General features: G+C 37.8%; 1 protein-coding gene across 6 annotated transcripts in view; it reads left to right on the forward strand.

Moving 5' to 3' along the window:
• The window catches only part of LOC114085504 (broad substrate specificity ATP-binding cassette transporter ABCG2-like), a 68,413-nt gene extending 50,257 nt beyond the window's left edge, over positions 1–18,156 (forward strand). For 5 of the 6 annotated variants that reach the window (XM_027926670.2, XM_027926671.2, XM_071614553.1 and 2 more), the window contains exons 10-16: positions 648–730; positions 5,830–5,919; positions 7,086–7,210; positions 9,168–9,322; positions 11,479–11,568; positions 12,579–12,664; positions 14,515–18,156. In XM_027926670.2, coding sequence (XP_027782471.2) covers positions 648–730; positions 5,830–5,919; positions 7,086–7,210; positions 9,168–9,322; positions 11,479–11,568; positions 12,579–12,664; positions 14,515–14,662 — 777 coding nt within the window. In that variant the 3' untranslated portion in view covers positions 14,663–18,156. The remainder of the gene's footprint in view (positions 1–647; positions 731–5,829; positions 5,920–7,085; positions 7,211–9,167; positions 9,323–11,478; positions 11,569–12,578; positions 12,665–14,514) is intronic. The other variant, XM_027926672.3, reaches the window with a different exon arrangement.
• The last annotated feature ends 3,454 nt before the right edge of the window (positions 18,157–21,610 follow it).

The following is a 21,610-nucleotide window of genomic DNA, read 5'->3' on the forward strand; positions in this document are numbered from 1 at the left end:
GTCTTACCAGAGGTAAAGTGAAATGATCCTGCTCACCCTTCTTCCTTTTTTATACAAAATGTTAGAAATCGTGTGTATAGTTTTTAAATTTTATTACTTGTTAATTTTGTGGTGCTGGGGATGAAATCCATTGTCTTATGCAGGCTGGGCAAGCACTATACTCCTGAGCTACATTCCCAGCTGTAAACCCTCTTAAAGGATGAAACTATGCATGTTCATGGACAAAAAAGTTGAGAGTTCAGTTAAGTCGAAAATTTTAGCCACTTGGACTTTATTTTTTGCCTAAAAATGACTTCCCTAGCACATGCTTGACTTTACCCTGTATGGCATTGTGGGTAGAGAACCTCAACTGGCCCTAAACCAGGAGAGCCTTTTGGACCGAATCTTAATTTGTCCAATCATCTGCTCTTGTCTTATCAGTCCTCCCAAAACAACAAATACCTTAATTTTCAATTTAAGTTAGAAAGCAGTCTAATAAGTACAGTGTTTTATATTCTCCCAGGGATTTTGTCCATGCCATTTAAAGTGTTGCTCACAATAGAGAGATTTGATTATGTAACCACAATCTTGTAATAATAAATTATGTACAAAATTTTACCTTTAATTGAAATTCTTTCCTTTTTATTTTCATTTTTCTTTTTGGTAAGATGTTTGGCATAGCCATTCTGGGATTGATTGTAGGTGCCACATTCCTTGTGCTAAAAAATGATTGTACTGAAATCCAGAATAGGTAAGTAAATTTGAATCTCAATTTGAAAAAATACTGTTACTTTTTTCAAGCTTATGAATATGCTTTACATATTTGAATTTATGGTAAATAAATGTCATTGTTTTATTGTGGGTAGAAGGAGTTAGTGCATTGAAGAATGAATGGAAAAGATCATTTGTTTTACAGATATATATATATATATATATATATATATATATATATATATATATATACATATGTAATAGTAAAGTGTACAACTCATATTTATCCTTTTCACCATTCTTAAGTGGACAGTTGGGTGGTATCAAATATATTCATATTGTGTGACTACCAGGACCACCTGACTCCAGACCATTGTTTTCATCCTCCCAAATGGAATCCCCATGAATCAGCTACTACCAAAACTCACTTCTCTGCAGACTGTCTAACACCATTCTACTCTGCATTTCTGAATTTGACTACTACAGGAATCCTACATGCGTGGACTCTTGCAGTATTTGTCTTTTGGTGATGATTGGCCTATTCCCTTAGCATCTCCAAGTTGTACCGTGTGTTGGAATTTCTTTCCTTTTTAAGTCTAAATGATTGTCTATTATATCTATATATTCCATTTTGTTTATCTATTCATTGGTTCATGTAAATTTGGGTTACTTCTACCTTTTAGCTATTATGAATAATGTTGCTATAGGTTTATAAATATCTCTCTGAGTCCCTACTTTTAGTTCTTTGGGGGTAAATACTCAGAAGTAGAATGGCTGGGCCATATGGAAATTTTGTTATTCTTTTAAGGATCTGCATCCTGTCTTCCACTGGAGCTGCACCATTTTACATTCTAACCAGTAGTTAACAGGGGTTGCAGTTTCTCCATGTCCTTATCAAAAGTTGTTACTTTTTCCTTTGCTGAATAATAGGCATCTACCGGATCTCTGTTATAATGTCCTATAGCCATTTTAAAATTGAATTAATTCCTTTTGGGATATGGGATTTGCAAATATTTTCTCCCATTGTGTAGGCTATCTTTTTCTTGATAGTGCATTTGGTCCAGTGTTTATTTTTCTGTTACCTGTGAGCCAATTTCCTTTATGGTTTTTGATTCATTTGATTTCAGGGTATAAATAGGGTTGGCTGATAAGAGTCAGTGTTTCCCGTTTTATGGATAACATTTATCTTAGTGTTGTGATCATTACCTAGTTTAATCATAATATGTCCTTAAAAATCTCAGTTTAGGATGAGACATTTTATGTTCATAGCATAGGTGCTTAGCAACATCACAGACCTCAAGGTTCTCATCATAATTCATGTATGAGAACCACTGCTTGCTAGACATTGAATCCCATGCTTGACATTCACAGCCTCAAGTACCTCCCAACATCCAGAGGGGTACATGGTCCTATCCCCATTTTAATATTGAGGACAGTTGAGGAAGGTTATAGAAAATCTGTTTTGATGTCTATTAAAGGCTGATTATTTTTAAAAGAAAGAATAAGTGTCAAAGTCAATTCTCTTTTTTCTTTTCTCTCTTTCCTCTCTCACCTCTTCTCCTCTCTTTACTTCTCCCCTCCCCTCTCCTCCCTTCTCCTCTCCTCTCCTTTCTTCTTTCTCCTCCTCCTCCTCCTCTTCTTCTTCTTCTTCCTCCCTCTCCCTCCCTCCCCCTTCCTCCCTGGCACTAGCACTAGGGCCTAAGTCCTCAGGCACTCTACTATTGAGCTACATCCCAAGCACTTTTTATTTTTATTTTATTTTATTTTTATTTTGAGAAAGTTTCACTATGTTGGCCAGGCTGGCCTCAAACTTGTGATCCTCCAGCCTTGGCCTCCGCAGTAGGTGGGATTACAGAAGTATGCCACTGCACCTGGCTAAACATGGATTCCTCATGTAAGAAACATTTTTCATCTGTGTAGAATCAGATAATGTTATACTATACTATGATTATACAGAGATTTTCCTGAGTTATGCCATACTTCTACCATCCCTAGAGGCTTAGATCTCTGGGTTATTTCCAAACATGCTAATATTTGGTGTGTAGATTCCACTTCTTAATCCAACAGGACCTAGAGACTGTGCCCATATTATGTGTCTGGAAGCATTTGAGTAAAATATTAAGAAAGCTATCCTTAACTGAAAATAAAGACAAACTAAAAAGCCAAGCATTAAAGGTCTTAGTAAAAAAACTCCAGAGAATATAAGAGAGCTTTAGTAATTTCTTCAGATGTTTTCTGGAGAAATTGGACATTTTCCTTGTTTTAATTTGTATTTTTGCCTATATTAACTACCATTTTTTAAATAAAAAGTTGAATTATGTGAAAATGGCCTCTGTGTGTAGCTTTTCTAGTCTGTTCTGGGGTGATCTTTCATTGCTTCTTTTGATTAGAAAACGATGTTTCAATTTCATTTCTGGAATCAAGTTTTTAAAGCTTCCCTCAGGGGTGAATATCAGTGCCTAATCTTTTGAAATTGCAGGAGAGGCCAACCCTTTAATTCTTCTTTGGGATCAAGCACTGTCTTTGCATTTTCTCTCACCTGTGTAGCTGAGGAAATGGGTTTCAATCCTTTATGGAGTGTGAACTCCTTTAACTCCATAGCCGTATAGGCTTATGATAACAGATAAACGAATTAGAAAAAAAAAAAAAAGTTAAGGCGTTTTTAAAATAATTGGATCCAGTTGTCTCACTTCTGGGTATTAACATGAAAGATTTCAAATCAGTTTGTTGAAGAGATATCTGCGCTTCTATGTTCACTGAAGTACACTTCACAATAGCCAAGTTGTTGATTCCATCTAAGTGTCCATCCTCAGATAAATGAATAGGGAAAGTGAGATGTGTATACACAGTAGAGTACCGTTCAGCTCTAAGAAAGAAATTTTGTCATATTTGACAATATGGATGGAAGTGGACAACATTATGGTAAATAAATATGAGCTCTTAGAAGCAGAGAGTAGAAAGAATGGTGGTTGCCAGAGGCTGAGGGGAAGGCAGAAAGGGAGAAGGTGGTCAAGAGTGCAAAGTCTCAGGAGGAATAAGGGTTTTTTTTTTTTCTTTTGAGATTTTATTACACAATGTGATGAATATAGTAAATACTAATATATATCTCAAAACTGCTGAGAATTTATTTCAAAGGTTTTTACCATAAAAATGATGAATATTTGAAGTGGTAGATATTCCCTTAATTATCTTGTTTGATTATTTCACATTACGTTCATGAACCATAACTTCACTTTGTACCCATAAACATGCAAGTATAATTTGTCAACTTATCATTAATATTTTAAAACAAATCAGATAATTAAGTAGATAATACAGATATGGCTTACCACCTTGGAAAGAATTTGCACAGAATTCCATAAACATGAAAAAAATTTAATATAAAATAAATTATCCTATGTTTTAGAAGGAATTTTATAATCTCATATTTCAGAATCATTAACATCACTGTACTGTTAGATGTTACATAACATATTGAACTGAATCTTTGCCATGTCCCACATTTCTCAAATTAGCTTTTGACTTGATATTAGATTTATTCCTGGCCCAAAAGTTGTGTAGTTGATTTTCTGTTAGGCCTGGCTGATTGCCATTCAATTTAATCATTGTATAAACATTTACATTTAAAATAGCCTGTACACTTAGTTCTTTATTCTGTAGGTACTATGGAAAATTATTGTCAATGGACTCTTATTTTTCCCTTAAAGTACCTGTGATTCTTCACTTGCGTTACAATTTTTAAATGTTTTATTGCTTTTGTTATTTAAATGATGTGTCACATCATCTCTTTTTTTTTTCAAAAAGTTACAACTAACATCCTCCATATTAATTAAACTCTTTGGTTGTGACGTGCAGCTCATCCACGTTTGAAGTACATGCAGTTGCTTTTATGACATCTATGTATCTATCAAAGTGTAGATTAACTGAACACTTTCCTTTTTAAACCTCAATCATTTTTCTAAAGAAGCATTGAAAGACTTCCTTTTCACATAGATGCAAAAATTAATTGTTTTTCACGAATCAGGTTCAGTTTGATTTATTTTCTTTGGAAGCCTGGGTAGGAGGGTAGTTGTCCCGTGTCAAGGCTAACTGTCAAGGCTTTGCTGATGGTCAGGTGCTGGTGTCTGTAGTATAGAGCTGAGTGCGGGTTCCCTCCACTGTCTGGCATTTTCCTTCCCATGTCTTACTTTTTTCTTACTCCACTTGAAGACCAGATTAGCTAAGTGAATGTTTTAACACTTTGGGGCTTTATTGATCTTCCAAATATACATTAGAATGATACTGGTCATTTTCTTTTTTAATTGAAGGTGATACTATTTCTGTGACCTATGAATTAGCTCAGGTTGCCATGACTAAATGCTATAGATACGGTGGCTTAAACAATAGGGGTTTATTTTCCCTTAATTCTAGAGTGTGGAAATCTGAGCTCAGGGTTCCATTCCAGGAGGGTCAGTCTTTCCTGGCTTTCAGGTAGCAGCCTCACTCTGTACCCTCACAGTAGAGTATGCTATGATGTTTCTTCTTCTTATAAAGACTCTAATCATATCTTGGGATCTGTACTCTGATGACCTCATCTAACCTTAATATTTCCGAAGTCACCTACTTCCAAATACCCGCATATTGGGGGTTATTGCCTCCATATATCAATTTCAAAATGCAGTCATAGGAAGGTAAAAAATCAAGGGTATATGAAGTGTGCCACAAAAGGAAAGAGAGTTTTGTGGTGGCGTCAGCAGCAAATTGGAGGTGGGAAATAAAATGGGCAAAGAATGTGACATAGTTTAGTCCTCAGTAGATAGAGGAGTGGAAAGAGACAGAGGGCAGCCTCATAGCAAAAGGCAGGTTGGTTTTGTCTCTTCTGCTTTACGAAGATTCAGTTTACAGTCAGCTAAGACTATGAATTTCAAATAGGGCTATAATATGGAATTACAGGGGCACTATTGTGGAGATACAGAGATGCGGAGAGACCTTAAGGGTTCATGCTTCCCTTTTAGTTTTAACCAGAATAGTTCTGCAACCTGAAAGGAAAAAAAAATCTATTTAATGTTATGTCTTTTATGGAAACAGTTTGTGGGTAGAAAACTGAGCTAATGGCATTGACATGACTGCAATACTTTTGTTCCTGTTCTGTCCTGGCAGAGCCTGGGCACTCTACGTGCTGGTTGTCGTCCAGTGTTTAAGCAGTGTGACAGCTGGGGAGATCTTTGAGCTCCAGAAGAAAATTTTCAAGTGAGTTGGTCTCTGTTTCAGAAAGGGGCATCAGTATCTATTGGTCATACAGGTCACTTCTAGGATTGGGACAAGGATGTGATCTTGGAGATTTGCCATAAAATGTGTAGACTTACCATTCACAGTGTGAACTTTTGAGATATAGCTAGGAATTACCAATATTGACTGAGAAAATGCAGTCGTGTGAGGGTAAAAAATCAAGGGTGTGTAGAGTGTGCCACTGAAGGAAAGAGAGTTTTTTGTTAGCTATGACCAGCCAATCCCAGTCCTGCAAGAAAACAAGCAATAATCGAGGTGGAAAGTATTTTTATGTTTTTAAGAAATAATAGATCATTGTGACCCTTGCAAGAAAAGTTTGGTAGAGAGTAAGTGGTGGTGTCAGCAGCAAATTGGAGATGGGAAATAAAATTGGCAAAGAATGTGACTTAGTTTAGCCCTCTGTGGATGGAGGAGTGGAAAGAGCCAGAGGGCAGCCTTACAGTAAAAGGCAGGTTAGTTTTGTAGTTTCTGCTTTTCGAAGATGCAAGAGTTAGCCCATACGTACATGCCAAGGACAGGAATCTTCAGAGAACAAAGGAATGAGGACACTGGTGGAAGAATTTGAAATTATGGGAGAGAGACATCAGGCAGAGGAAAAATGAGGATTTGGTATCTGAAAGGGTGTATGTTGAAAGACATGATCGTTGAAGGAAGTCTTTTTTTAAAATTATTTTTGAAACAAGAGCAGCAGAAGTAAAAAGAATTTAGGAAATTGCACCTGCATTTGGGGGCCTTGGAAAATAATAAAGTCACCTTTTTCACAATCGGAAGTGGAGAGAAGAAAAGCCTCTTACTATTGAGTTTAGCCTCTCAAGTGCTGCTCTTCAGGCAAAGCCAGCCTCAGAGGAGAAGCAGGGTCTCTGAGGAGAGTGAGGAGATGCAGACTCTCTCCTTAGAGGGGTGATGTGGGCCAGAATGGGCAGCAGCAGGAGAAGTGCTAACATGAGAGAGGGTCACAGTAAGAGCCTCATGGAGCTGATACCCTGGGGAGGCTGCCCTGAGATAAAGAAGGGCATGGGGGGTCAGTCTGGAGCCTGTGGGCAGCTGCAGTGTCAGACTTGGTGGCAGCAGGAGTCTGCATAGCAGCATCTCATCTGGGCTGTGTGGTGTGTGTTTTTGTTCTGCAGACACGAGTACCTCAGTGGATACTACAGAGTGTTGCCTTATTTCCTTGGGGAACTGTTATCTGAATTAATACCCCGGAGGTTGTTTCCAACTATTATATTTACTTCTATACTATACCTCATGTTAGGTAAGTAGCAAGATGAAGAAGATGTGTCTTTAGTCTTGAATATGAGGTGATGCTCATTTCTCTCTCGAGCATGTTCATGGTTATTAAAACTACAAACCAAGCTGTATATAAGCTATGGAAATACATATAACCTCCCTGCATTCTGGTAAAATAAGTGTTCACTGATGGCATTGTTGTCAAGATTTTTCCCACCAATTTTTTTTTTTTTTTTTTACAAAAACTAGGAATTGAAACCAGAGTGAGAGCATGGTAGGCAAGTGCTATAACTACTCTGCTATATCCCCAGAAATTTTATTTTTGTTTTGTTTTGAGATGAGTCTTGATAAATTGCCCAGGCCTACTTTGAACTTGGGATCCTCCTGCATCAGCTTCCCAGACACCAGGGATTACCAGTATGCACCCCTGTGACTGGGCCAACCAAACTTCAAAACTATTTATAAAACTTCAATTTACTGCTCTCAGTATATATATAGAGAGAGAATAGATAAGCCAAGAATATCAACTAGTTTATAATTTCTTCCATGTTTGTGTATGACACACAGAGATGCTATGTGTCTTAAAATCCTGATCCCTGACACACAGAGTTGCTGTGTGTCATACACAAACATGAAAGAAATTATAAACTAGTTGATATTTTTGCCTTATCTATTCTCTATATCTTTATATGTCTCTATGTAGAGATAAAGTACAGAGAGGTAATATCTCTACTGTGTATAGGGATGTATTGAGAGGGATAAAAATATCAATATACACATATATTTTCTCCTTCTCCTCTCTAATCAGAGAAAGAAAGATGATAACTTTGGTGTTCATTTATGTAATAAAAATACTTATTTTGGCTGGGGATGTGGCTCAAGCGGTAGCGCGTTCGCCTGGCATGTGCGGGGCGCTGGGTTTGATCCTCAGCACCACATAAAAATAAAATAAAGATGTTGTGTCCACTGAAAACTAAAAAATAAATATTAAAAAATTCTCTCTCTCTCTAAAAAAATATTATTTGATGGGTGTAGATGGATTCCTTTGTGCATTAGACTCAGGTTTCACTTCAGATACTGCATCAGAATTTCTCTCTCTCTCTCTCTCACACACACACACACACACACACACACACACACAATATCTGTTTTTGACAACATACTGCAGGATAACAACCACTGATAGATCTTAAGCATTCAATTTTACAAATCAGGTTTGTCAGAAAGAATTAATCATGGAATCTAAACACCTAGATTTCTGATAAGTGTTCTTACAACTCTTCCCAAACTCTCAGGTGATATGACACAGAACATTATCTCATTGTAGTGTATAGAATACTTTAGGAAACTTAATTAGCCCCTTTCAATCAGAACTATGTGGTGGTTTGTTTCAAGGGTCTTAGGTTATGAGGATAACTTTCCTTCCCCCGGGTATTTTGAAAATGTTTTATTAGTGTATTATAGTTATACATAATTTTGGGGTTAATGCAGACATGATTATGCAAGCACGGAATTTAATTTGCTACAGTTCAGTCCCTAGTAGTCCTCTTTTCCTCCCACTATGGGATCTTAAAATCCTGATCCCTGTTTCTTCACTAATCATTTACAGAAAACAATGAACAATGTGGAGATGTCTGGGTACGTGAATATGCTGTTGAGGAGTTTCCTGTGACAGTAGAATTGTGACCATTTTTGTTGCCCATATCCCTCCATCTCAGCCACTTAGAAGTTGTTCATCATTACACATAGAGGAGCATGGATGTTACATGGAAAAGTGCTTTTGTAGTAAATGTAGAAAAGAAAACTATATGATAACTTTATGTGGTTACATGGAAGGAAATAATAATGATTGTTTGATAGTAGGTGACTTTTTTTATTCTGATATTAGTTTATCAGAATGTTGTAGTATTATTGGCAAAATAAATAATTTAAAATACAAGGTGACCTAGGAAGCTGGACTAACTCTTTCTTTTCCTTCTAAGGGTTGAAACTAGATATGGGGGCTTTCTTCATGTTGATGATTATTGTTTTGCTGGTGGCTTATGCCACCAGTACCATGGCAATGATCCTGGGAGCAGGGGAGAAGGCGATGGAAATAAAGACATTTCTTGTGACTGTCTATTTTGTGTTTATGATGGTGAGTGTGAACTGTACTGCTTTGAGAGGGAATCTCTTCCCTTGTTCTTTCCTGCTTCTTCACTTGTCCTTAAAACTTGCTTTTAGGATCCTGTGTGGGACTCCAATGTTTTCAGAGGCCACACAGTGGCTATTAGAGAATGTACCACTTTCCTCCTGGTCTTTATGCAATCTTTTTGCTTGAGTCCTAATTTTGTTAGAATTCTAACTTTTAACCAATCCTCACTAATGAGCTTTTAAAAATACCTCTGGGTGATGTATCATGAAACCTTGATAAATTGGAAACTCAAATCCCAGAAGAATTATGATTAGCCAATTCCCTCATAAAAAACAGATTCTGTGCCTGACCTTCATGCTGGTGTTAGAGAATTGCCAGGTCTGTAATCAGCAGAGATGGTTTGGTTTTTGGATTATGTATGCTTCAAGGCTAAAGTGAAGATCCATGAGGAGTTTGACAGTGTGTGGCATGGGAAGTCTAACTGGAGTGCCTCTTATATTTTGAAAAGAAGTATTGAAAGCACTAGAAATTCCAAAGTCCACAGTGCTGGGTTCCCTCCCTTGTGGGATCCTGAGGTTCTCTTATATCAAAATATTTCTACATCTTTTGGGATTTTTTAATGTTTACTTAATTCTAATCTTTTATGCTTTAAATTTTGCACTCAAAATGATGAATCAGCTGATAATTGCTACCAACCTTCTCCCTGTGACATGAACTAAACAGGAGTGCTCATCCTATTAATACACATGTCCATTCTGCTTCAGTAGGAGTTGTTTTTCAATGATACTTATTTAGCATAAGCTCTTGCTAAAGTTTAATTTATGAATTTGGCAACTACAATGTATATCATTGCAAAAGGGATCTTGTTATAGTTCCTATGCTGTTGTACAACAAACAAAATATCTTTCAATAAATGAACTTTTCTTTGATGTGATGCTTTGATTAATTATTATATAAAGAATTCCATATGGAATTTAAAAAAACCAATCATAAAACCATATTTCGCTCAGAGTTGCTAGTGTATACTAAGCACTTAGTTAGGTCCAGTCTAAACATATGCACACACACCCTAACATTGTCATTGTTCTGCGTATCCCAGTGCACCTCACACCAGTTAGGACAAGTGTTATGTGAACCTCATAGCTGTCTCTTGTTAGTCTCTAGCAGTCCTTTCTGGCATCTCCACTGTTATACTGCTTTCTGATAGCTTAAAATAGAGGTATTGACTGTGTTCTGCTGAATTCACATTATTAGTATTATTATTATTATTATTTTTGAGTTTTAGGGCTTTGGGGTATTTAAGCTGGCATTCTGAATCCCAAATTGTTCCTACAGGCATGGGTACAAAAAGCAAACCCTTGTAAATGACAACTCTTATTATTGTGTAGAAGTAGAGAGGAGCATGTGATGCTCAGGATTTTAGATGTCCAGGTTTATGAGGGGGACAGATAGTGGAGGTATAATTTGAGTAGTCTGTACCATCAGCTCTTCGTGTCCATGGGTTCCACATCCAAAGATTCAACCAACCATGGGGATTGGGGGGTGTTAAAACAAAATTTGCATCTGTACTGAAAATGGACACTTTTTCTTTTCTTGTCATTTGTCCCAAAACCATACAGTATAAATTTTTACTTGGTGGTTGACTTGTATTGTGTTGCAAAAGAAATATGGAAATGATTTTTTAAAAAATACAGAATTTGCGTATTTAAAGCATAAAGGATATACATAATTGTATCAAATATTATGCCATTTTCAAAATTAGAGATATAAGATTGTCAGATATTGGTATCTGTGGGTGGGAGTTGCTGGAGGCTCCTGTAACTAATCCCTGTCAGATACTAAGAGATGACCTTAGTTCTTAATCTTTATTGTATACAGTTGCAGAGTGATTTAAGGACAGAGTCTTGATAATAAACAATCTCCCCAAATAAGTGGAGTATACTATATAGATTAGAGGTACATTGTTCTTACTTTAACACCATAAACTGCCTTAAGCATGCAGAGGTATATACATGCATAGGACTAAAATCAGTATTTAGAAGTAAGTGGAAGAAATTTCAAGAAAGAGTAGGTCCTAGTAGAAATGTTTAGAAGATTGAAAAGTTCTTATATAGGGTCTTGTCTGGAGTCCTCATGACACTTGGTTTTGCTTTTTTTAGGTCATCTTGGGTATGACTCTGAATTTTGGCACCACAACACCTTGGCTCTCATGGCTTGAGTACTTGAGTATTCCTCATTATGGCTATATGGTAAGATGTCCACGTCTGCCATTGTGGCAGAGTTTCCAAAGTGGGAACAATCAAAATAAATCCTAATCATCTAATTTCCATGGGCATGAACTGTGAATCTCTTTCATCAAGGATTTGTCTTTTAGGGAGGTACCTGGATTTTCCCAATCACATCATTGTTTGAGGAAGAAGAAATCTGGGGGAAAATCTAGTTAATAGAAAAGGTTAACTAATTAATGAAAAATGTATTTTGTGTTAGTTCAATAAGGGAATCAATAAGAGGAAGGGAGACTGAAACACATTGTTTATACTGAAAGTGAAATTAAAAGAGAATCAGAAGACCATCTAATACCCAGAGCCATACTGGCAAGTTAATCAACTCCAAAGGAAGCTGTGTCTTAACACAGTATAACCAAATTTCTAACTCCCATAATTTCAACTAGTTTTTGATGAAAACAAACAAGAAAACATTGTTATTATAAGTTGACAATGTTCACTAAACACTGTTGTATCATTTTAATTATAGTTTTTATTAGGGTTGTAAAATTGAGAGAGAAGAAAGAAGTTTGGGCTATCTGGCCCAGGTCTCCCTTTTTTGCCAATGAAAAGCAATGTCCCAAACTTAGGCCTCTTGGTTACCAGGGAAAATATATCAGCTGCTGTGCTGTGACAAAGGCTGTGAATGTAAGACTTGGTTTATTTTTAGAAACAATAATGAAGATTAAACTTGAGGGCTTAATTGTGATAATTCTTTGGCAACTTTTAATTTTTGCAATAATAGGGATTTAACCTAGGGACCTGTGCATGCTGAGCAAGCACTCTGTCATTGAGCTATTTTCTCAGCCCCTTTTATTTTTTGAGACAGGATCTCCTTACCTTGAGTTGCCCAGGCTGACCTTGAACTTGCTATCCTCCTGCAATAGTCTCCCCACCAGGAGGGTTTATAGTACGAGGTTCTGTACCTGGCATCTGGAAACTTCTTGAAATGTAAAACTATTTATCTTGCCTTTCCCCTGCCCCTTATGATATAGGCTTTGCAACATAATGAATTTTTGGGACAAAACTTCTGTCCAGGACTCAGTACAACTGAAAGCAGTGGCTGTATCAGCTATGTGATGTAAGTTTCCATTCAATGTCATATGAGATTTCTTACCACTGTGATGAGATATAGAAAGTCCCCTGGGTTTAGAGCCCAAACTCAATGAATCTTTCTGAACGTAAGTCTTCTCACTCACAAAGCGAGATCTTGTACACTAGTGGATGTGAACATGCTGTACTTGTATTCCACTACAGTCTCAATGTTGTATTAAATGTGGAGAAATGTTTGTTTTCTCCCTATGGAAAATTTATTTTCATGTTTTGATTGTGAGTTTGAGTTCTTATTTTTCAGAATATTTGAATTTGAAATGGGTGCTTCAGTAGTTTATCAAGGGTTCCTAGTCTCTGAACTGAACAGATTGTATGTTGTCTGTGAGCCCAGCCCATGGACAGTAGTAAGAATTAATGAGGCAGTAATGGCATCAAGGGAGGGAACAGTGGCCCCAAGTCCAGGCTCTTCCCTTTGCTCACACATGTGGGAGACATCACGAAATCAAAGACAACTCAGTTGTGTGTGTGTGTGTATGTGTGTGTGTATGTGTATGTATATAAACTGACTTGGAATACTTTCTCTCCTTTAAAGGAAAAAAAAATCAGTAAATTGAGAAGAAAGTCTTATTTTCATACATTGTCATTAAAACAGAAATGCAGATTTTAATAAAATTGGAGGATCTTGCTTTAAAATTTTGATGATGCCTACCTGTTCAATGATTGTTGCTAATGGTTTAACTTTGATGCTTAAATTAATAAGAAAAACAGAATGCTGGAATACTAATACTCTCCTGGATTTTTCAAATAGTATAGAAATAATTCTATACCAACCAGAAAATCTGGGAAGAGGTGTTTTCTTTACTTGCCTGCTCTCTTTTATTTGATCAGGGTGTGGCACAAAATCAGTGCCAAGCTGCTGGTGAGAACAAAGTGGATGGGGGAAAATGGGACCAGATTAGGAGGAGCCACCAGAGGCTTCATGATCACATGGGCTCATCCTCACAAGAGGAAAGACAGAGCTCCTCTTACAACAAAGAGAAGCCATAGATATTTTTGTAACTGCCAAATTCTAAGAGATGGAACAATAGGCACGAGAATGGCAGCAAGCAATTATTGTGGCTGCAGCAGGTGTTTTTAGTATCCGGTGCTTTTCTACCTGGCAGAAATGCTGCATCCTGCTCTGCTCCAGCTAGAGTTCAGTTCTGATTCCTGGGCCTGCAGGTGACATCCTGGAGCTGAATATCTGTGATGTGCTCCATGGTCTTGATGCAACAGCTGACAGACATGACTTGCTGGAAAGTCTTGCTCCCATTTGGTCCTTGTTTTAGAATTCTTAGCCTGTGTAGTTTACTGTCTTGAGGGTAAGCAGAACTGTGGGGAGTTTGATCATCTTAGCAAGGGCCATAGGTGTCATCAGTTAAAGCTGAGGGTGACTCATAGAAGTTAGCTCTAATGGGGAAACTCTCAGTGAAAGTTTACCCTACAGAATATATCCTTTGAAGAGAGCAGCATTATAAATTTGTAAATGAAAGAATCAAAAGGCTAGAAACTTGCTTCACAGCATGTCTCTGTAGGCTTGGCCAAGTTTGTTAAGTCTACTCCCTTCCTCTTTCAAATGTGTATATCTATATTCCCTTGGATTGTTTTAAGATATAACTAAACTATTAGATCCAAGTTGCTTAGCACAGTATCTAGCAAAATTGTAAGCACTCAATGACTTTTAGCTATTATATAAGAAAGACTAACTCCTAATGATTTGGATAACCTATCAGTTTCTTTAGATACTAGGAATTTAATATATATATATATATATATATATATATATATATATTTTTTTTTTTTTTTTTTTTTTTTTTTTTTTTTTTTTTTGAATTTCAGATGTACCGGTGAAGAATTCTTGACAATCCAAGACATCGATCTCTCACCTTGGGGCTTGTGGAAGAATCTCCTGAGTTTGACTTGTATGATTTTTATTTTCCTCACAATTACCTACCTAAAACTAGTATTTCTCAAAAAATATTCTTAAATTCCCCTTTAATTTATTATGAGTGACCCTTACATTCAAAAGGAGCACCTGGGTTTATTTTAAATATCCGATGAAGACTTTCTATAGTTTTTTGATCAGCTGCCATCACACTGTTGTGTAGCAACAATTTTCAATATAAACATTTAGAAAAACCACAGCAAACTGTCTTATACAAGAGAGAACCCAAGCTGAAAGCTAACGATATGCATTACATATTAGCTCATCTCTACAGACAGTAACCAAGAAGAAGAAAATATAGGCTATTTTATTGACGTCAAAAAGGAAAATTGAACTCTAGAAATGCTTGTCAAGCTAGTAATATCTCTAGTATCAGTATTCTCATCTTCAAAGTGAATAAGCCGGTTGATAGTCCTCCAGTTTTAATAGGCTATGAATCTCTGATCTGCCATTGTTTAATAAGTAACACATATATGAATGCATAGTGGAAAGTATTAGATCTAAAATATATTAGAAAAACCAGTATTATTTCTAGGACAAGAAAAGTCATGATGACTGAAAAACATGTCTTTGATAAGCTTATTGAGGTTGGTGGAATTTACTGATACTTACATACTGGAGTTGTAAGAGCTCAAGAGTCTTGGCGCTTTGGGCTACAAGTGAAGTAGAGTATTAAAGTCTGTAAACAAGTCAAAATAACACCTGGCATTTTGCCAGGGGAATGTTAAAGTTCATAAACAAGTCTGGATAATACCTGGCAAAATGCCAGAGGGAGTGGTTTGAGAAGTAACAAAAGCGAGCCATTAAGTGTGGAGGTTCCTGATTGGTTGACTGATGTATCTAGTTTATGCTAATTAGATAAGCTGTGTGGAATGTATAAATACTGCTCCTGTCCTGCAATAAATGGCTCCTACTCCTGCTGTATCAATCTACACAAGTTCTTCTTCACCCCCCGGGTATTTTGCTGCAGCTGGACTGTGGAAGATGGTGGCCCGTATGGGGAGCCCCGGGACACTCGGGGTTAAGTGACGAAAAAAAGCTGCCCATCCCTAGATAGGACGGGAGCAAATCTGCTCGTCCCTAGACAGATAGGGCGAGAGGAAAAATGGCCATTTTGAGAAAATGGAGAAGATTGATACAGTATGTTTGTGTCTTGTTTTGTCTTGAAATGTTGTATTGTCTTTGTGATGAAAATATGGAAGGGGTAAAAAGTAAATTACTAAGGGAAGGAAGCACCCCAGTGGAACCAAGAATAATTAAGGCATGTGTTGATAAGAGCCCAAGAACTCTAGTCAGAAAGAAAAAGAAAGTTCAGAAGAAGAAGGATTATCAGGAAAAAAGTTGCAACAAAAGGCTATTACTAAATACTTTTCGTTACTGGAGGGTGCATGAAGCAGAGAGGCAGCTGCCGAGTGTGCAAGCCAGTCACAGCGCAGCAAGGATTTTCCAAGAGGCAGCGGCAACTGGCCCTTCCCCACCTCCTGGCCGGGGAACTGGCTCTTCCACTGCCGCGAGCCCAAATCTAGACCTGACCTGGAGGCACAGTCTCGCAGGCTCTGGCTCCCTGTGCCCAGTGGCAGTTTGAGTCCGGGACACTCCCCAGGGCCATCTGGGGCTGCCCAGGATGCTACAGCTGGCAGAAGATGCTACTGGCGTCCCTGATGTTTGGTCATTTCCAAGGCCAGTAACTACAATGGTTCTCCCACACCTGGAAGCTAATGAGTAATGAGCACTATTAAGGCTTATTTCAAATGTAAAAAACCTTGAGGTAATGTACTAAATTGTTCAGAAGGTTGTTTTCTTAGTAGAATGCTACAGGATTTTCTTTAGCCATCCGGAGTTCCTGCCTTCATCCCAGTGCCGATAAAGACGAAGGTGGAAGAATTTCCAGTGTTGCTGAAAACCGGACGAGACTTCGGCTGAGAAACAGATGAGACTTCGGATCAAGCTAGTTGCCTGCAGAACTTACCTGGACTGTGATTTAAGCTAGCTGCCTGCAGAACTTACCTGGACTGTGATTTAATCTATTGAGACACTACTTTACCTGGACTGAGACAACAAACTGTAATCTACAACAAATTGTAACTCGGTAACTTTGCAAATGGTGTCATTGCTGGTATAATTTTTCCAAGGGCTTCTTGCATGGAGCCATCAATGTGCTTGGTATTGTGGCATTTTGTATCCTCCCTTTTTGTTTGTAGCAGGTTATTTATGGTGTTTCTGTAAAAACCACTATGGTCGTTATTTAAATTAAACAAAAGGGGGAAATATTAAAGTCTGTAAACAAGTCAAAATAACACCTGGCATTTTGCCAGGGGAATGTTAAAGTTCATAAACAAGTCTGGATAATACCTGGCAAAATGCCAGAGGGAGTGGTTTGAGAAGTAACAAAAGCGAGCCATTAAGTGTGGAGGTTCCTGATTGGTTGACTGATGTATCTAGTTTATGCTAATTAGATAAGCTGTGTGGAATGTATAAATACTGCTCCTGTCCTGCAATAAATGGCTCCTACTCCTGCTGTATCAATCTACACAAGTTCTTCGTCACCCCCCGGTTATTTTGCTGCAGCCGGACTGCGGCAGTAGAGGGCCAAGGGTCTGCAGATGTGGCTCTTGTGCCATTTATGGGACATTCTGCTCTGAAGTCACTTCACTTCCTGGCGTGGTTCAGTGGTATATAATCTGGTTGTATCCAAATCTCCTGCAGAGCCTTGCTATGCTACACGTCCGGCCCTGCCTGGCCTACCACAGCAGCACCTGAAGAGACATCTCTCTGAAGAACTTGCCAGAGCTGGATTTTGCTATTTCCAACATCCTCTCAGCTCTGAAAATATTACACTTGGGGTTTAATAACTTGTGTATCTTTGGCTACACAAGGTTCCCCCACCACTTGTACACATTTATTTCCAGAAACGGCCTTTTCCAGGAATGAGGAAGGATTTACCAGTGTTATGGACGTGTTTTTGTACAGGAATATATAACCAGGCCTCATTCAGGATTCCCTATGTTCCCACTTCTTCAGTCCACAGAGAGAAACTTATATATCAGTATTTATTCACAAAGCGTGCCTTCCAAAACAACCAAAATCATTAATGCCTACTTTTTTTTTCTTCATTTTTTTATTGGTTGTTCAAAACATTACAAAACTCTTGACATATCATATTTCATACATTAGATTCAAGTGGGTTATGAACTCCCATTTTTACCCCAAATACAGATTGCAGACTTTTTCAATTAATAAGACTGTATACATATCTTTTTATATTTGTCCTCCCATTTTATTGTAAAATTGCCTTTTACTACTTTTTATTGTATTAAGAAACTCATGGTATAAATTCATTACAGGAATATTTTTGAAAGTGTAAGTTTATTTTCCGTAAGGTGAAGAACAAAACATTACTTCCTTAAAGTTTACTTAAGAATATGTGTCTATTCTTATGAATTTTGTTTATATTTTATGAGATATTTTATCATATTTAATATATAACGGAGGGGCCAGTTAATTTGGTTTAAAATAAAAGAAACCACAAGAATAAATGAATTCTAGTTGTTATTTATACTCCAGTTACTCTTGTCAGGCTATCAAGAAAGACTACAAGAAGACTGTGACCATGGAAGATTCCTTGGTATGTTGGGGGTGGGAGGGAGGAAGGGGAGAAACAGCTGGAAAGAGATGTGTGGAGAGAGATGTTGAAGAGGAAGTGCATATACCTTTGTGCCAGTCTTTGAAGCCGTCTTCATTGATTTTAAATTTGAATTTTATTAACATTTATAGCACCTATAGACTTGAAAAGTAACCCCACTCATTTATGAGATGTCTTTGTCCTACTCTAGTGCTTGTTCAATGGGATTTATGACAGAATGTCAAGGTGGCAGGAATAGAACTTTTGTTGGGTTCTGTGACAGCTCAGGCTCTCACCAAGGCTGATATACTGATGGCCACTACTGGTGCTTGAGCTATCAGTAGCAGGGGCTGACACTGAGTTCTCAGTATGGTCCTGTCCTTTTTTTGAGATCAGATTATCTGGCAGCTTGGTGGCAAGATGATTACATGTAATAACTGAATGATTTTTTTCTGACATATATGTAGACTACTGACTTGGGCAATAGATCCTTATGGAGGCATTACCTTTCTAGAAATGTTTTTGTTTTATATATGGCTACTTTGGCCCCTTGATGACAAAATATTTTGATAAATACCATTATAACCTACAAAACCTAAAATATTTATAATCCTTTTGTTTATATATGCTTGCAGACCTTTACCAACACAGTTTGTTCCCAATAGTTGGAATACTCAGGTCCATGAATCAAGCAATATTGCCCTCTCACAATATTGTTTCCATTAACTAATTTTTACAATTATGCTTTGTGTCTCCGAAGCTTTACGCCCTGCTGGATTAGAGGTCCTGAATCCTAAAGAGTCAGGGAATAAAGGAATACCTAGCACTGAAAATAAAGGAAAGGTTCTATAGGATCTGACCATGTCACTTAGTCACTTTGAGTTTTTCACACTACTAGAATAGCAGAACGGAGTTATAATTTTGGTCATCCCTGTCACCTGGCAGGTTCTGGTTGTCGCTACATAATGGGCAGAGAATTCATAGAGGAACTTGGAGTTTCCATGCTCCACATGCTGGTAGGGGCATGAGAGCCAAGACACTCAGCCCTTAGGTTTGAAAATTCGAATCACTATGCCAGGCAAACAGCTTAGTAGAGCTGAAGTACTGACAAAGAATGAAGACTTGGGCTGGGGAGGTGGCTCAAGCGGTAGCGCGCTCACCTGGCATGCGTGCGGCCTGGGTTTGATCCTAAGCACCACATACAAACAAAGATGTTGTATCCACCGAAAACTAAAAAATAAATATTACAAAATTCTCTCTCTCTCTCTCTCTCTCTCTCTCTCTCTCTCTCTCTCTCTCTCTCTCCTTAAAAAAAAATGAGGACCTTCTAGAAAGGATGGTATAGGAGAGAAGTAAAGAGTTATGACCAGAGTCTGTAACTAGTAGCAGCAGTGGAAACCAGCTAGTTCCATGAACCCTCTGTATTATTTTCTAGAGATTACAACTACTCTCCGAAATAGTACAGGAAGGACTTAAGATGATCATATGTGGGTCTGCATGGTGCAAGAGGTAGACTGAAGTGGGTGCTGTCACATCTCCTCTGTGCTCCTGCACTTTGGGTTGCATCTGTGGTGGGCAGTTCCATGTGGGCTGACCTCATGCTGACAGCATTCTTCCTCAAGCCTGCGCTACACCTCTCTCCACATTTCTGCTCTTAGGCCTTCTCTAAATCCGAAAGAATTTCAGCTCTTGTGTAAGTATAGCTGGAATTGCAGGCATTAACACCCCATGAGCAACCTTAACCAACAGGGATCAGTCCAGGAAAAAAAAGCCCCAGCTTCCTATTTTGCAGATGAAATTATGGGAGGCATTCCTTCCTGCTCAGAGAGAAGGAATCCAGTCCCTTTTGCTTACAGAGAAAATTTCAGCAGTGCACCTCTGTGAACGTCTAGAGCGTTCGGGTCCCTGGGTAAGGGTCGCGAAATAACCAGGACACAGGGGATGCAGAGCCAAGGCAGCAATCGCAACTGCATGCTGAGGTTTATTTGCAAGTTCCTTTTATACACTTCTTCTAACAAAGCAAGCAATTCTTTAATATCACGTTGTCCACATTGCCCAAATATCATGCCTCAGCGGATACACAGAGCTAGATTCAGATTGTTCCTTTTCATTTGATAAGTACCCTCCTAAAGTTCTTTGTAGACATCATCTAGTCCCCTGAGGATGCATTTGTTTCTTTAGAATGTACTGTTCCCAGGATAAGTATGCAGGAAGCTTCTTCCTCTTGGCCAAACCATGCAGAACTTGTGCCTTGCGATAAGGGGAAGAGAACGTTTCCTCCTCCTAACTGAGGTTTGCCTCAGCTGACCTAAATCACAGCCACAGCTCTTGCAAAAAGTCAGGCCTGAGGGAGCTAAACTCTGCACACTTAAACCCCAACAATTCCTTCCTTTTTCTTTTGTTTTTCTAAAACAGCTTTCCACAAAGTTAATATAGAGTTTTGAGATGGTCTTATGCACATGTAATATATAATTATAAACAGGATAATAACTAAGCATAACACTATTCCCACTCCTCCAGCCGTATGGGTAAGACTTTGAGCAATTCCTTTGGGATCTAATCCTTCTAACTGTTTTAAAAAACAATTCAGCTATTTGTGCAGCATCATCATGTTGAAACCCTTTTCCAAAAATTTCAAATATATCCTTTTGTAAAGAATCAATCATTAATTGAGCTGTATCATTACCATCGAGATAATTTTGTATGATACTCCATTCGTGTAAGCTTTGATTATATTGTACATTAGTTATACAGAAAGAAGTTGAATTCCAGTCACATTTTAATCTAATTTCTTGTTCTAAAGTGAGTATCTTTTTCCCTAACCAATTAACTGTCTGTTTTAAAATATCTATTTGAGTTTGAAGTCTAGAATCAATTTGAGTCTGGGATAGCCATAACTCATGCGAATCTTTATGCCATTCCTCAACAAAATGTTTTGTTTGTAAAGAAGTATGTAAAGCTATCCCTGAAACTGTAGCAACTGTAGTCACTGCAATAAGACTTAGAATTACAGCAACAACAACTCCCACAAACCGTTTAGTACGTTTTAACAAATGTCTAAAAAATTCCAGAACCAAAGTATTTACAGGATCTTGAGACCATGTTCTTTGTAAGTTTACAGGAAGCCAAATGTGAGAGCGCTGTTGTAACAGCACAATGGAATAACCAGAAGGAATAGAAACAGATGTATTAATACAGGTATACAATTTACAATTAAAGCATAAAATTCCCTCATCAAAAGTAACATTTCCAATTAAGAACAGGTATGGCATGGGCACACATGTGGTTATATTATATTCTTTAAATACAGTAAAATTATAAGAAGCAGCAGATTGACTAGTCCCAGAGAAAGAGCCATTAGACAAAAT

This window comes from Marmota flaviventris, chromosome 7, assembly GCF_047511675.1.
Source record: "Marmota flaviventris isolate mMarFla1 chromosome 7, mMarFla1.hap1, whole genome shotgun sequence".
Classification (NCBI taxonomy): domain Eukaryota; kingdom Metazoa; phylum Chordata; class Mammalia; order Rodentia; family Sciuridae; genus Marmota; species Marmota flaviventris.